The sequence below is a fragment of the Rousettus aegyptiacus genome, unplaced genomic scaffold (genome assembly GCF_014176215.1).
Source record: "Rousettus aegyptiacus isolate mRouAeg1 unplaced genomic scaffold, mRouAeg1.p scaffold_m13_p_6, whole genome shotgun sequence".
NCBI lineage: Eukaryota > Metazoa > Chordata > Mammalia > Chiroptera > Pteropodidae > Rousettus > Rousettus aegyptiacus.
The window spans coordinates 72,697,160-72,713,264 of NW_023416309.1; the positions used below are offsets into that span (position 1 = coordinate 72,697,160).

The window sequence follows — 16,105 nt, forward strand, 5'->3', positions numbered from 1 at the left end:
CCCTGTCATCTGAACCCTAACCCTGTTTTAAAATACAGCCTAGCCATGGCTAGAGGCCCCCAAAAGCCCAATATAAAATGAATATCACCCAGCTTTCCAGTTATTTAATGAAATTATCAAGTAATGAAATTCAAAGACACAGTCAAATTTATATAATAAAATTTCCTTTCTAATTTTTGGAACATGATAATACTGAGATCTAAATCCATCTCAAAAGGTTTTTTAAAAATATGTTAAAGGAATGTGCTCATTTCTATTTAAGTCAAGGTTCTTGCCATCAATGCTAGGACACATACTGTAAAAGAAGAAGATTGCGGCATTGGGGAGGAAGATGTCAGGGGATGACAGATTATGCCAAAGATTATTCCATAAACTGGAATGTATATTTTACAGGAGAACTCCAAAGGACGAAATCTTCAAACTCAGTCATCTTTGGCCTTGGGGAATACCGACAAAGTTGAGAAAGTGGGGAGAGGAAGAGAGAACTGGGAGGTAGTTTTAAGCTTATGGTCTGCCTGAGATTTGTGCTTTGTTAAAATATTAGTACTTGACCTTTTGGACTTTCAAAGTAGTGCCCTCTTTAAATCAGTTCCCTCTAACTCTTGGATTGCGAATTCTTAAGAGAATGCCAGACTCTAAGCTCTTTGAGAGCCAAGACAGTGTGTGTTTTTGCTCAATGTCATTTCCTCAGCACCTGGCACAAAGTAAGCACACCATAAGTCAGTCGTTGAGTTAAGGAATTGATGGGCGGGTGGGTGGGTATTCCATACCCAGTTTGCAGATGCAGCAGCTTTGCCTAACATGCCCTCTGTGGCCCTCCCCTTTCCAACAGCATAGGTGCTTTTTCCTGTGGGACTGTGATCTTCAGGGTGGACGGACCAGGTGTTTTATGTACCAACAGGATCAGGGACAGAGGAGCCACTCTTAGATGGCATCGTTTTGTGGTGATTCACCTCACCACATTCTCACCTTGGCACTAAGAACGTGCCTGGTTCTGGCTCTCAGTGAAGTGTCCTTTGGTTGAGTTACTAAGCTGAGGCAAATGTCAGGAGCACCAAGCTCTCCTTAGAGGACCTTCCATCCACCTTGGCCAAAGATGGACTTCGAAGTTGTGTATAGTATTTCTACAGCAAAATGTTTTTCTCCACAATGTGTGTTTATGGATTAAAACTCCAGGGAAGGGGTAACAGGTTTTAAATCAAAATTTGGAGCTTTAGTATTTTCAGTGATTTTTCAGAAGACAGTGGATGAAGGAGTTCCTATGGATCCAAATTTTACTGCTTTTGATAAGCTAACATATGGTGAGCATCTCCCTAAATGAGATAACACAAAGCCACTATGGACCCTGTGCTTCTAAGTATATTCATGATGTTATGAAAATAGCTTTATGAAGAACATGTAAGCTTTGGAGGACAAAATGAGAGACTTGGGTAAAGAGAGGTTTCCAAAAGTATCAAAGGACAAGTGTAGAAGAGAAAGGAACAATTCCTAGAGGCAGAATAAGGAAGCATACAAGTTTCTGTTAAAAACCAAATGACTGTTTTCTTCCCAATATATGGTATTTTGAAAGTCTAGACTTCTGAGATAACTAGTAATGGAGGGTGCTAACACGATGAACCAGCAAAGAGGGATTATAAGTTCAAAATTGTAGGCAGGGTTTTAAGACTCAAAAGGTCTATCTGTGATAGGCGCTATCTGTGGCCTTAGTCTTGATCCAAACTGTGTTGGAGGGACAGTTATATATAATCCGCCCTAATGCTAGTTTGTATCTGCAGTCTGCTGCACAGAGTGGTACCATTTAGGTCTCTGAGCCGTCACAAGTGCCAAATGGCAGCTGACAGATCTGGAAGGGTACTCTCAGAGAAAATGAGAAGTACATGAAGCAGATTTTAATTATTGATAGGGAAATCCTCCATTCTTTTTCAGTCTTTCATAAAAGCAGCACTTGAAATATAGTAGCAGCAATTGAGACTGAGAATGACCAAAGAGAGGTTGGCCACCGCTGTATGAGGGTTTCCCCATTTGTCACAAGCTCTTTTGGGTCTCCCTTTATCTTCTAATGTCCCCTGAATTTTTACCTACCTTGTCATAATTTAGAAGGAAAGCTTTTACCTTAGCCATGCTTCAAACAGAAATTATGATGTTCTGACTTCTAAAACTTTGAACCAGTTTTGTGTGTGTGTGTCTCAGTAAGTCATTAAAGGAAGTTCCATTTAGAATCAAGCAGCATGACAGATAAAATGATAATCATTTAATCTACTTATAGATTATTTCAATTGGTCATAAATCTCTATTTTTAGTGCCATTTTAGGGTCTGTGGTTTAGGCCTGACATGATTAATGTGCTTATTAGTTCAATTGTCATCATTTTCATTAGATGAAGGATTTTTGTTATTACAGTATATTCTACTCCTTTATATTTTATTTCGAGTCTTAGTAGGAGTTGGGAGCTCCGGGAGATGCAGCTTTTGGCTACTGAGTTCCTGAGGTCAAGTGGTCACTGATACTTAGTTTTCAGCGTTCTTGCGAGTATCAAACGAGGCAGTGTGAGCCTGCACCTGGCACACGGGAAGTGCCTAAACACATGTCTGGCGTTGCACCCCTGTTGCTGCTGCAGTTGCAGTTATGATAAACAGAGAAAATCGATTACTGTTTATTTTCATCAATATTATTTCATGCGAGTCCACATTTGTTTCTAGTACCCCAGCACCAAGCTGATTGGCAGTCATGCAGCGCTGCCCAGTGCCACCCTGAGTTAAAGAAACGCACGCGACCTGCCAGGGGGAGAGAGCAAGAGCAGAAATGTGACAGAAACTCTGTAGGATGAATGGGACTCATGTTTGTCCAAACAGCTTTGGCTTTTGCAGGGAATAGGAAGTACAGATGAAGGAGGTAAAGGAGACAAATTCAAATTCAGCTTACACTAGTGCTTGGGAGGAAAATTGCTTGTAAATCACATGCCTCCTGTCAACCTTGAGACATCCTGGAATTTTTCTAAAAAATTTTCAAATACTCTAGAACAATTAACAGATTGGTTCTACTACCCGGTTACGTAACCACCGTTAATTTGTTATTACTGTGTAATAGGGGTTTTATGGAGATATACTACTTGATGTTAAGATTGTTACTGGAAAATCGTAGGAGTTAAATATCTGTTTCTGAATCTGTTTTTAACTGTAAGTAATATTTTAGTGTACATTAGAGTAGAATTGTCTTAATGTGTTGAAATGAGTATTAAGAACATACTACGTAGATGCCTAGGCTAGTGTCAGGTACCAGAGGCCTTTTGTAAGAGTATTTGATGTAGTCCTTGTTCATCACCATCTGGCTATTAAAATTAACATTAAAATAAGCTTCTCCTCCCTTTTTTGTTTCTGTATTAACTGCAGTGAGTTTCTGAAAAGCTAGTGTAAATAAATTAAACTTAGTAGCACTAGTATTTTGGCCCTTGTGCCGATTTGAAGAACATAAAAATCTCAATACCTCTTGTTTCCTGAGATTGTCACCTAGAAAGACAGGTTAAGCATTCTGGAACTAGATGATATCATTCCTTATTAAAAAACAAACAAATCTGTAGATGACCATTTTATGAGATAAATGGTTACAAATTGCTTTTTTTTTCCCTTAAACTACAAATATGCCCTTGCAGATTACAGGTCTGTGGAGCTCATCTAATTTCTCACTGTCTAAATAAGTTTTTATAGATTGATAAATTGTGTAAAATACTTTGAATTCCTTTTAGGCTACTGGGCAACCAAATAATGTGTTACAGTGCCCTCCAGCAATCCTAACCGGGCTCCCCTGGCACCTCAGATGGAAGTGTTTGTAGCAGGAGGATAAACAAAGCCATTCTTTGCCATGGAACCCTGGGTTTATAAGACACTTGGTGGTTTTAGGAGTGGTATTAAGTCTTAGAAGGAGCAGTGCCACTCATTTCAAGGAGTTGCTAGAATCTCAGCTTTGCATTTTCAGCCTTTCTCTGATTCCTACTCTTAACTATTTTCAACAAGAAAATACTTTTGTAAAATAGAGGTTTTTATAGCTCTTGACTTTTATATTATTATTGTGGTCCAAATTATTTAATGAAGTTCCCAAAGTGTCTCTCTTTTACCCAGAAGATAATTTTTGCTCATTGGTCAAAGCTAACCCTGAGCTTAAATTTTTTAATTAAAATAAAAAATGAACTGCAAGTCCAAGTGTGCTGAATATTTAGCTTTGGATCACCCTTGCTATTGTACAAAGCAGCTCCTGCTCGAGACTGCGTTGTCAGACCACCGTTGTGTTGTGTGGAAGAGCTGCCCTTGCAGGCCAGAGGCCTGCAAACCAGCACGCCTCCCCTCTTGTTCTTGGGGATCATTTTGTGTTCATTCAGCGGATATTTATTAAATAGCTACCATGAGGCCAACATTAAGTGGTAGGAGAAAGCAGAAGAAATCATCTGAGCTGCTGGTTAGGGGGGTGGAGAGACACCAGGGAACATCCCTCGGGGCCCTGCGTGTGTTAGGTGCTGGATACACGTCCCCAGGGAAGCTCGGTCCATCGAGGAGACACAAGGAGTAGAGTGAAGCTGTCCCAGGGATCTGGCTGTGATTGAAGCCTGAAGAGGGAGTGGCCTATTTCGTCTGGAGGCCAGGTGGAAACTGGAGCCTAAGAAGAGGTGTAGTTAGAGAAAGAATGGAGATTTTAAAGCCATTTAGTGTTTGTCTTGATGGCTAGAAGGAGGGGGTCAGGATTCCTGGCAGAGAGAAAACGATGAAGACTTGAGGGCCTTGTATCTTTGAGAAAATGCAGCTGGTTTGCACAGTTGGAGCTTAGGCATGTGTGGGAAATGGCAAGGGAGCTGCCTTCGTTGAGCACTTGAAAGTTTTCCAGGCACCTCATGATTCTGGAGTTAGGTCACATTGGCTCCATTTTGCAGAAGACTGAGACTTAGAGAAGTTCGGTAACTTGATTCCAGGTCACACAGCTTGCGAGTGGCGGCTGTGTCTGACTCTCTGGGTTGAGTTCTTCATCACTGTGGTGGACTTCTGGGCTCAGATATTTGGACCAGACCCTACAGTCTATACGAGAAATGGAAGAATTTTAAATATAGGAATAAATAACTTGTTTAGTTTTGTCTTTTAGAAGACCTGTTAACCATTACACTGGGACCAAAGGCATAAATAGAGAGAAAGGTGTGAAAGCAGGGGGAGGGGACAAAATGGGAGAGTGAGGCTGGAGGAAGAAACCAGTTAGGAGATTATTACACAGCTCAGGTGAGAAGTTAGACAGAGCCCAAAAGAGGGCAGTGGAGCAGGGGGATGGATCGAAGACATTCGGAAGTTTGTCTTGACCGGTCACAGCCTGACGGATGTGAGAGAGTAATCAAGTCGGACTCGTGATTTCTGGCTTGAGAGGCGGTAGTCGCATCTACACAGGAAATACGGGAGGAAGAACAGGATGGAGTGCGGAGGTAGGCAATATGCTCCAGTTCAGGATGTTGACCTTCTGTCCCTCCTACTTCTGGCCACTTCTCATCTTCCTTATGTAGCGCTTCCTCCTCCCCCCAGCTCCCTGGGGCTTGGTCCTAGGCCCTCACCTCTTTATTTACCCATTAAGTTGCTCATCCCATCCCATAACTGTAAACACTGTAAAGTCAACAACCCCCAAATTTACCTTTCTAATTCAGACCTCTCTTAGCAGCAAACTGGAATGTTCAGTAGTCCACTTGACATTTCATCTCCACCTCAATGCCTCACAGGCACCACAGACTTACATAGAATTTAAGACCTATCTTCCTACTCACAAAACCCACTTCTCCATCTTCCTAATGATACCACAAACCACTCAATTGCTCAATCCAAAATCCTAGGAGTTACTCTTGACACGTCTCTCTGCCTTATTTTCCATATCAAGTTAATCATCAAAGCAAATCAATTCTCCCACCAAAATATGTTTTAAATTTTTCTTCTTTGCCCATGTCCATAATCCCACTAGTTCAAGCTACTATTCTCTCTCTCAGAGCCGGGACTGCTACAGTGGTCACCCATCTGGTCTCCCCAAAACCACCCCCAGTCTTTTCTATATATAGCAGCCAGTATGTGTCCCTGTTCATAGCTTTTCATTGGCACTTAGTTTCTTTCACTTCTTCCTGCCCCTGGATCTTTCACACATGCCATTCCCACTGGAACCATCTTCCATCTACGGGTTCATTCTTTCCCTTTGGGCATTTAAATGTAGTTTCTCCAGAGAGATCTCTAACCAGCCGTCTCTCTTATAGCATCATGTTCTTTTCTTTTAAGTATTTCTCACTCCTTATAATTGTAAATATTTTTAATGTTTATTTCTTTTATTCACTAACATATATGTATCAAGCCTGTTATATGCCAGACATGCTCGGTGCAAGGGATACAATATTGAGTGAAAGGAGACGTGATAGACACTTACCGAGAATTTACGAACAGCAGAGATACCTTTGTGACTTCTGTGTGGAGAAGAGAATATAGGTATTTGGTGACTGGTGCTGGATAGTCAAGTATAGCTAGTTAAGGTCACAAATGATGTCACCCAGGATGAGACTAAGGCTTGAGAAACGCAGAAAGTCAAATAATGTGTGCCTGTATGTCTATCGTGCATTATTCTAGAAAGGATTTCAGTGAGTTGAGTTTAGACCTCTAGTGAGTGCTCCAATGTATAGGAAAAGCAGAAGAGAAATCATCAAGGAGACTAGAGTAGCTAGAGAGGTAAATGAAGGTCCCGGAGACAGTGGGGTTCATAAACGAAGCCAGAGTGGAGAGAATTTTTAGAATGCCGTGATGGCCAGCAGGTAAATGTGCCAGGGTCAAGTAAAATAATCATTGGACAGTATCTGCTGTTAGCAATTGACCTGTCATTGCCTGAGTAGTATCAGGCAGGTAGAGGAGGGCGGGCTAGAAGCCAGTTAGCTGCTCAGTTGGAAATCAGTGGCAAGTGTGCAAACTACTCAAGAAAGAAGCTGGGCTCTAAAGAGACAGAAAGAAAAGCGGATGGACGTAAGGTTTAAGGGAAGTTCATTGTTTCGTGGTGCATGCAGGGTTGGGGTTTGGTGCTATTTTCTGCTGGAGCAAATGAAGAAGGACAGGTTGAAGTGAAGGCACAGGAAAGGAAGGTGGTCTCTGAGGTAGATAGTAGACAGACTCCAGAGCACAAGCAGAGGGAGTATCTGACCTAAACTCTTGAGTCCGGTGGCTTTACAGTAGGAGAAATAGTATTGTAATGTGTATGTATGGGCTAGGTAATTAATCCAGTTTTATCTCCCCTTCTCCCAACTTCCATTTAAGACCCTCATAACTCAGACAGTTACCTTACCTCCTGGATCATGGTTTCCTCTTCTGTAAAAACCTCCCTGGAAATCAAGACTTGAATGAGATTTTGCTCATTAAGCACTTCACACCATGCCAAGTCCCCCATAGGCCTTCTGTCCTGGGGAACAAGTGAAAGAAATAGAGGTGGCTGTTAAGATTGAAAGGGGCATTCATAGAGGTAGTTCCCTCGATATTTTGATTGCTTTTAAAATATTTCAGTAATGTGCTTTGTTCATGTAAAGATTTTTTTCAAATGAGCATATTATGCACCAGATGTTTTGCTAGTGGCTGGAGCACTATGCTGGACTTCTGTTTGTAATCTCATCATTAGAAGCGTGATGTGGCTATGTAGATCATGCAGATGTCAGCTGCTTTAATAAGAGCGGAGTACCCGAGGAGCTCCACCATCGTTAAACTTAGCTTAGGAGGCTCCTTCCTAGTTTGTGTTCTTGCCCTTGAATAAGTGTTATTCATACTTTGAGGAGAGAGTAAAACTCTAAATATGAACTCTAAACTGATGTAATCTAATCTTCCTGCAACTTGAATGACTTTTTTTTTTTTTTTTTTTTTTACTTTTTTAAGAGATGACTCCGGTCCCTAATCTCTCAGCGTATTCATCAAGTGGATTTGCTTTGTACTGTTGTATATTTTTATAAGCCATTTCCTATGTTGAGACTTGTCAAGTTATCAGTTCGTGTATCAATAATGCCAGCCAACGATCTCTCATTTACCGAATAATTGTATATGTAACAGGCAAAATGTTATCAAAGACAGTGAGTTCCTGAAAGTAGCGCAGCGGAGGCCTCTGCGGGTATGTGGTATGAAGTTGTCAAAGCACTACAATATCCTGCCATAGAAGTGTGTGGCTGTTAGCTCCACGGCTTGTGCGGTGTCTAAATATGCTGACTGCCTTACCTATATGGCATCTCTTATCATTTGTTCCACAAAGCTTGTGCTGCTGCACTATCACTGTGTCTTTTCTTTGCCTGCTAAAGAGTTAGATTTGGCTTATTTTCCTTTTCCTTTTTATTTTCACCAGTGGATCGTATTGTGGGTCTGGATCAAGTTACTGGTATGACTGAGACAGCTTTTGGCTCTGCATATAAAACCAAAAAGGGCATGTTTCGTACTGTTGGACAGCTCTACAAAGAATCTCTCACCAAGCTGATGGCTACTCTCCGCAACACCAACCCTAATTTTGTTCGCTGCATCATTCCAAATCACGAGAAACGGGTATGTGTTAAGAAAGCATATGTTGCTATTTAAAATTGATCTGCACCAAGTTATAAAGATTAAAGTCTAAATCTCTGCCTGATTAGGCTGGAAAACTGGATCCTCATCTAGTGCTGGATCAGCTTCGCTGTAATGGTGTCCTGGAAGGGATCAGAATCTGTCGCCAGGGGTTCCCCAACCGGATAGTTTTCCAGGAATTCAGACAGAGGTATTGCTAACTTTGACCTTTTTCCTATATGTGTCAAAGCTTAAAAACAGTGAGATAATGAGGACATTTTTTCCTGTTCCCTGGATAGTTTTAGTTTTTGTATTGGAAAGGAAAAAGCATCGTACCTTTATTATTGCTCAAGACTATTGAGTGCCCACTTTATGTAGAGGTAATGTGCTGGTAACTGCTGGGGTGCCTCAAACGCTGTTCTGTCTTAGGTCCCTGAAGGCAGTTGTGCTATAAACAGGTAAAGCTGAGAACTTACAGTTACTTCATTCAGACAGTTCCGTCTAGGATTTAAACATAATTATTTTCAAGCTGATTTTTAAAATATAGCCATGTATCGCATAATGATGCTTCAGTCAACAACAGACTGCATTACAACAGTGGTCCCATAGATTATAATGGAGCTGAAAAATTCCTATCACCTAGTGACCTCGTAATCATTAAGGTCATGACACAACTCATTACTCATGTGTTTGTGGTGATGCTGGTGTAAATGAACCTACTGCATTGCCAGTTGTATAAAAGTATAGCACATACAATTATGTATAGAATATAAAACATAATAACAAATGGCTGTGTTACTGGATTATATAGTTACTAGACTATGCTTTTTATCATTAGCATGTACTCTTTCTACTAATAAAAAAAAGTTTGCTATAAAACAGTTTCCCGGGCAGTAGCTTCATACATCTTGTATTTACTGTCTCTCTTTTTTACATTATTCCCTCTGTGCTTGATTTAATCTTCTGTTATTTTGTACAGTGACATGCTGTACAGCTCAGCACTAGGCTGTACCATATTGCCCAGGTAGTAGGCTAGCCCACCTATGTTTGCTTAAGTGCATTCTATGATGATCACACGACAAAATCTCTTGATGATACTTTTCTCAGAATATGTCCCTGTCATTAAGCAGTGCATGACTGTATATGAGTACTGTATGTTCCTTTTAGGAAAATTTGAAAATACAAGAGAAGTAAAAAGTAAGCAAAAATCATTCAGGAGTGACTCTTGAAAACATTTTGGGATATCTCTTTCCATCTTTCAATGAATATATATGTGTTTATGTGTAAATGTATGTATTTTTTCCATTGTGTGTGTGTGTGCGCTCGTGTACATTTATAGTCCTTTTACTAATACAGAGTAGGGGATAGGATAGAAAAGGATTAAGAAAGAAGGATTAAGAAAAAATAAAAGGAAGACAATCAATAGAAATTAATGTAGTAGAAATGGATGAAAATCTATGATAGGAGAGTTGTTTTCTTAATGTGTTGTGTATTTTTCTTTAATATTTAGTTTGCTTTTTCTTTTTCTCCTGGAAATTTGATTTTCAAGTATAACAGTATTTGTTGTTCCACAAAATAAATAAGGATGCTGGTCAAAGAATGGCCAGATGGAACCCAGTTGAGAAACTATTTCAGTCCTTATTGGTTTGGCGGGATATCTTTATTATGGCCCCATTGTATGATAAACAATCTGATAGATTCTTACTTTTTATGGGTAGGAGACAAAGGACCATAATTGGCATCTAGAGTACAAAATTGGGGGAAAAAAACAGAGTACAAAGTCAATTGATAAGCCAGGGTATCCTTTGTATTGCCACCGCCTTTAGTTTGCTAAAGTTCATTTTTGTTGAGGTATAACCTACATAGAGCAAAGTGCATAGAACTTAAGTGTGCAGTTCAGTGAACATATGTACACCAATGCTATTTCAAATGTCACCCTGATACTTTCTAATGTTCTAAAGGGAAGCCTCTGAGCATTGCTCTCACAGCCTTTTCTGTTATCTAGTACATGCTTACAATTCATCCTGCAAAGAGCCAGATTCTCCTTGTATCTTGAGGGTGTGAACATTTTAGGGGAAATGAAAAACAAAAAGTTTTTTAAAATACCATGCTTTTATTCTTCTCTGCCACAATTCTTAAATCTAGTCTTTGACCTGGGAGAAATTAGCATTTTCATTTTCTTACTTATTTTAAGAAATAGAAACATTTTCAGAAAATCTGATTATTATCTGGTTACTTCTTTACTCTTAATTTGACATGATTATCTATCATATCATTGCCTCTGAGAGAAAGCAGAACTCACAATTAGTAAGTAAACATTTCCACAAATATTACAAAAAATTTCTGGCTGCTTTTCTTACAGATATGAGATCCTAACTCCAAATGCTATCCCTAAAGGTTTTATGGATGGTAAACAGGCTTGTGAACGAATGGTAAGCTTTTCTTGATTTTTCTGACTTGTGGACCATTGATATAATCTTTCCTATAGCAAAAAATAAATGAACTCTTTTCCTTTTAGATACGGGCTTTAGAATTGGACCCAAATTTATACAGAATTGGACAGAGCAAGATATTTTTCAGAGCTGGAGTTTTGGCACACTTAGAGGAAGAAAGGGATTTAAAAATTACCGATATCATTATCTTCTTCCAGGCTGTTTGCAGAGGTTACCTAGCCAGAAAGTAAGTGGACAATCATAAAAGGGGGAGAAATGTTTCTTCTACAACAGATCAAAAGAAAACGGAGAAAGCAGCTAATAAAGGAGGAATAAAGAGCACCAGCAAAGGGAACATGAAGAACCTTCTGTCAGACTGACTGTCTTCATTGTCTCAGGAAAGGAGGGGATTTATTCAGATCCAGGAGTGCACACACATATGCATAATGCGGGCAGATGGCAGAACACTGTCTGAGGCAGCAGCTATGGAGAAAGTGCAGGGTATCCATGACGAACACTTGAGGTTGGCTGAGCCAGGCCTGTGAGTTGTCACAAACTCGAACGGGCAGTCCCACTTCCCCTTGCATTTTACCCGAAGACATGTTCAATGTACCCACTCCCTATCCTAGCCAAATGAGAATGTTTGCCTTTAGGAAGTGGTCTATTAGGGCACATGTTTCTTTACGTAATAAGTTTTTCTTACTGTTCTCCAGGGCCTTTGCTAAGAAGCAGCAGCAACTAAGTGCCTTAAAGGTCTTGCAGCGGAACTGTGCCGCGTATCTGAAACTACGGCACTGGCAGTGGTGGCGTGTCTTCACGAAGGTGGGCTTTGTGTACTTCCTCCTAAAGAGCAGCATTTGACCAGTGAGAACCCATAGGAGGGAGATGTGATGACAAACTGCCTAATGTTGTCATAGGTGAAGCCACTCCTGCAAGTTACTCGCCAGGAGGAAGAACTTCAGGCCAAAGATGAAGAGCTGCTGAAGGTGAAGGAGAAGCAGACAAAAGTGGAAGGAGAGCTTGAGGAGATGGAGAGGAAGCACCAACAAGTATGTGCACTGATCTCGGAAAGTCACACACTGCCCTGAATTGAGAGCTCCCACTGAAAGGAATGTACACACATTTAATTATGAATAGCTATAGCTACCATACCTTCTTATTTTATAATGTGTATTTTTCACTAATTTCCAAAGCATAGACATTTGAGAATAGAGGCAACAGGTACATTATGCCATGCATTTGGGTTCATATAAACCAAAATCGACCTTACCTCTTGCATTTTTGCCTTTGTCTTTCTTTGGGCGTGTTTGCTATCAGGTATGTGTTTAATACCTGTTTTCAATGAGACTCCCAGTGTTATCACCTTCCTGTGACTGCTTATGAGGGAAATAGAAAAAAGTAAAAGGATGAGATCATACAAGGCCACCACCTGCCTCTTCTCCAGCAACAGTGGTCTTGAATCAGCATCCATTTCCAAGGCAATTGTGCTTCATGGACAGAGTAGAAGGTCAAGAAATGTTTATAGATAACAGTGATGGAATTATAGTGTTCAAGGTCAAAAAGATTAATAAAGGCCGAGAATATCACTCGTCACCATGAAATTCATTGCACTTGAATATTTTCTCTCTCCTGTTTCTCTGTCCCTTTGTAAATTACCTTAATAGAAGAACAGGAGTTCTTCAACTAGCACAAAGCTAATATGTATTACTCAGGATAACTTGAGACAACAGAAACAACCAAAAATTTTTTTTTTCTTGCTGTAGCTGAAGACATATTTGAAAGTTTTGCCAGTGATGTTTGTATTTTTAACTCTCAGTTTTTTTGGTGAGGTGCATTGACCATTAAAATCATGTTGACTGTATCTTGTGTGTACCCTGGGGGCAAATCATGGTACCGGACACTTTGTTGTGATTGCAGCTTTTAGAAGAGAAGAATATCCTTGCAGAACAACTACAAGCAGAGACTGAGCTCTTTGCCGAAGCAGAAGAGATGAGAGCAAGACTTGCTGCTAAAAAGCAGGAATTAGAAGAGATTCTACATGACTTGGAGTCTAGGGTTGAAGAAGAAGAAGAAAGAAACCAAATTCTCCAAAATGAAAAGAAAAAAATGCAGGCACATATTCAGGTATCTATGATCATTTTTATCATTTTTATTAGAATCATATTTTGGGTTTTCCAGGTTCATAGAAGCTATGGGTTTGGATTCTTATGTGTATTGAAGAGCAAAAGGAGTCCAGGTTATAAGTACCTACTCTTAAAAGATAACCATCATGCGGGTTCATTTTTCCCCACAACCTCTCCAACACTTGTTATTACTTGTCTTGTTAGAGATAACCATCATTCAAAGCACACATGTAATAGATTTTCCTCAAACATAATTTGTTATTTCGAATAGGAATCTTTTTTTATGTACCAATGTGGCATCTTACAGTATGCAAAGGGACTCAAAGTAGAAATCTCTCAGGGTCTGTAGCCTTCTGTAGGGGCTCTTATTTGTTCTTTGTGTTGTCATTAATAATTCTAATCCTCACTTCATTCATTAGATAGGCATCTGCCAGGTGGTTTGGTTCATAAGAAATGCTCAGCATTGACGCAGAGGTGGTCAGGAATCAGAATAAAACACTCAGCTCATCCTGGTAGTGACTTTCTTATTGAGATACAAACTATACTCACATGAAGCACAACTATCTCTGGTTGAATAATCATACAAATGATACGGACAGTAGTTATTCTGCCCATACCCTAGGACACACCCACCTCTATTTCTCCTTCCTTCCCTCCCCCATCCTATCTCATATGCTCTTGAGTGTCAGGGCATCTATATCTGCCACCATTGCGTCACAGATCCAGTATCAAACTTTCTTCCTTGTCTCTCCCTTAATTTTGTCTTACCCCATAACTTATCTTTGCAAAACACAGACAATTGAGATGTTTGTCAAAACCACAAAAGATACCATATTTTATCCTTGGAAAATACTGCATACAGTAAATTATCTGAGCATTTTCCATTCTTCAACATAAACAGCTTTCAGATATCTCATAATAAGTTAACAGAATATCACAAAAGCTGTAAAAAGTATATAACCTTTAATCCAGCAATTCTAATTCTAGGACTTTATTCTAAGGATGAATTTATGGAAGCCATCTAATTATCATCTGACATGAGGGGATTATTTAAACCATGGCAATGCTATACAGATATAAAGATGTTTAGTTTCATGGGTATTGATAATATATTGATAGATAGTTGCAAAAGAATGTATACAGTAAGATCTAATTTAAAACATAAATTATAAATTTATATGTATGACTTTACATGGGAATATACAGAAGATCTGGAATAATAGTCACCAACAATCGTGAGATTTCCCTGGTAGCATTATCAATAGTTTTGATTTTCTTTTCTCTTGTTTAAGAACGTGCTTATTTCAGTAACATATTTTACTCATGTAGGAGGAGGGCACTCAAATTCATCTTTAATCTCCCCAACCTATTCTTTTTATATAAACTCTAAATTTTAACAACTTCAAATGAAATGCTTACAAGTTTTTCTCTAGTATATGTAAAAAACAAATGTCCTTATAGGATCAGGGTGTTGTTTTGTTTTGCTTTGCTTTTTCAAAACTTTTTTGCTTCACGTTCTTTCCCAAACTCTTTTACATTTCTAATTTTTTGCACTGTTTTTATTATCTCCCTTTGTGACACTCAAACACATTCTAAAAATTTTTATGGTAATATTAAATTATTAAGTATTGTATTTTTTTTCTCTTGTGAAATATCGACGATTTTTTATCACTTCATGGACCTCGACCAAACCCAACCTTGTTGGTCTTTTTTTTTTTTGGCCTTGTGAGGCTTTGAGGGATTTCTCATCTGTATACGCTTTTCAACTCAAAACTACTAGAGTTTGGTTTGGTTTGGTTTGGTTTTTAAGATTAATTTCCTAACTATAATATTAATAAATGATTGTTGATTATTGTAGAAAACGTAGAGAATACAGAATAGCGCTTCTAGTTTTCTCCCACCTATCACCCCCATTACCTCTCATTTTTCCTCATATATATTTCTAAACAGATATATAAGGGTTCATTTGATAATTGATATTATACTGAACATACTATTTTTTTTGGAACATACTATTTTGTTTGCTGCTTTTATCACCTTAAGAATGTGCAGCAGAAGGATGCAGTTAACAAAATCCACACTGTAGGTAACTATAGGACAAATGACCTCATTTGTTTGTTTGTTTTTTAAACAATAAATGAAGAGCAAGAGAGATGGAAGAGATTAAAGATTAAGAAGCTTATCAGTTGATCACAATGTGTGAACCTTATTTGGATTCCAATTATAACAAACAAATGTATGTTTAAGTGGTCTTTATCTTTTAGAGATATAGCCTAAAGGTCGTATAGATGTAATGTGATGTTTGGGATTGCCTTCAAAATAACCCTAGGGGAGAACGGAGGTATGGTGGAGAGGTAGAGAGGCTGGCCATGAGTTGGCACTTGTTAAGGTTGGGCTGATGCATCTGTGTGGGGCTCATTATGCTACTCTGTATACTTAATATGTGGGTTGGAAGTTTTCACAATAAAAAAGTTAATCTTTTGCAAGGGTTTCATTTTTAAATCAACCATGAGTAAACTATATAACCAAAGTTACCCTTGAAAGTTTCTTAAATTGACCATGCGTTAATTTGTATGTAAAACCCTGTTCAATGATGTATATGTCATTATATATGATAATGTTAGAGTATAAAATAGAAGCATGTTATAGAAAAAACTTATGTAAGCACTGGAGTCCCATTCGGTTTGGTGATAGGCTCATGTTGTGAAAGGCATGCTTGAACTGAACAGCCTGTTTCTCACTGACCTATACTATTTCAATTGTTTTTATGTTCTCTGTCTCTCCTCTTTTGGTCAAACATATATATGTGTTCGATATAGTTAATTATTAATATTTCCCTGCATTACTAATAATTCCAAAATATGAATGTTCATTACTACTATATGTTATCCCATTTTACAATTATGCCAGCTTTTAGTTACCAAGTCTTTTATGTAGCATGTTCATAGTTCCTCATTATTATAAATACTTTACTTTTTTTATGTAAATCATATCTGTAA

General features: G+C 38.8%; 2 protein-coding genes across 7 annotated transcripts in view; one reads left to right on the forward strand and one right to left on the reverse strand.

Annotated features, from left to right (window-relative positions):
• The window catches only part of MYH10 (myosin heavy chain 10), a 129,793-nt gene that overhangs the window by 83,506 nt on the left and 30,182 nt on the right, over positions 1 to 16,105 (forward strand). For all 6 annotated transcript variants that reach the window (XM_016154689.2, XM_016154698.2, XM_036223075.1 and 3 more), the window contains 7 exons: positions 8,361 to 8,554; positions 8,641 to 8,762; positions 10,914 to 10,983; positions 11,070 to 11,230; positions 11,697 to 11,805; positions 11,901 to 12,032; positions 12,901 to 13,107. In XM_016154689.2, coding sequence (XP_016010175.2) covers positions 8,361 to 8,554; positions 8,641 to 8,762; positions 10,914 to 10,983; positions 11,070 to 11,230; positions 11,697 to 11,805; positions 11,901 to 12,032; positions 12,901 to 13,107 — 995 coding nt within the window. The remainder of the gene's footprint in view (positions 1 to 8,360; positions 8,555 to 8,640; positions 8,763 to 10,913; positions 10,984 to 11,069; positions 11,231 to 11,696; positions 11,806 to 11,900; positions 12,033 to 12,900; positions 13,108 to 16,105) is intronic.
• Positions 2,819 to 16,105, reverse strand: part of NDEL1 (nudE neurodevelopment protein 1 like 1) — a 95,630-nt gene continuing 82,343 nt past the window's right edge. The window contains exons 9-11 of the mRNA XM_036223078.1: positions 12,249 to 12,359; positions 7,326 to 7,362; positions 2,819 to 5,059 (exon numbers count right to left, since the gene is read on the reverse strand). Of these exons, the coding sequence (XP_036078971.1) occupies positions 5,033 to 5,059; positions 7,326 to 7,362; positions 12,249 to 12,359 (175 nt within the window). The 3' untranslated portion in view covers positions 2,819 to 5,032. The remainder of the gene's footprint in view (positions 5,060 to 7,325; positions 7,363 to 12,248; positions 12,360 to 16,105) is intronic.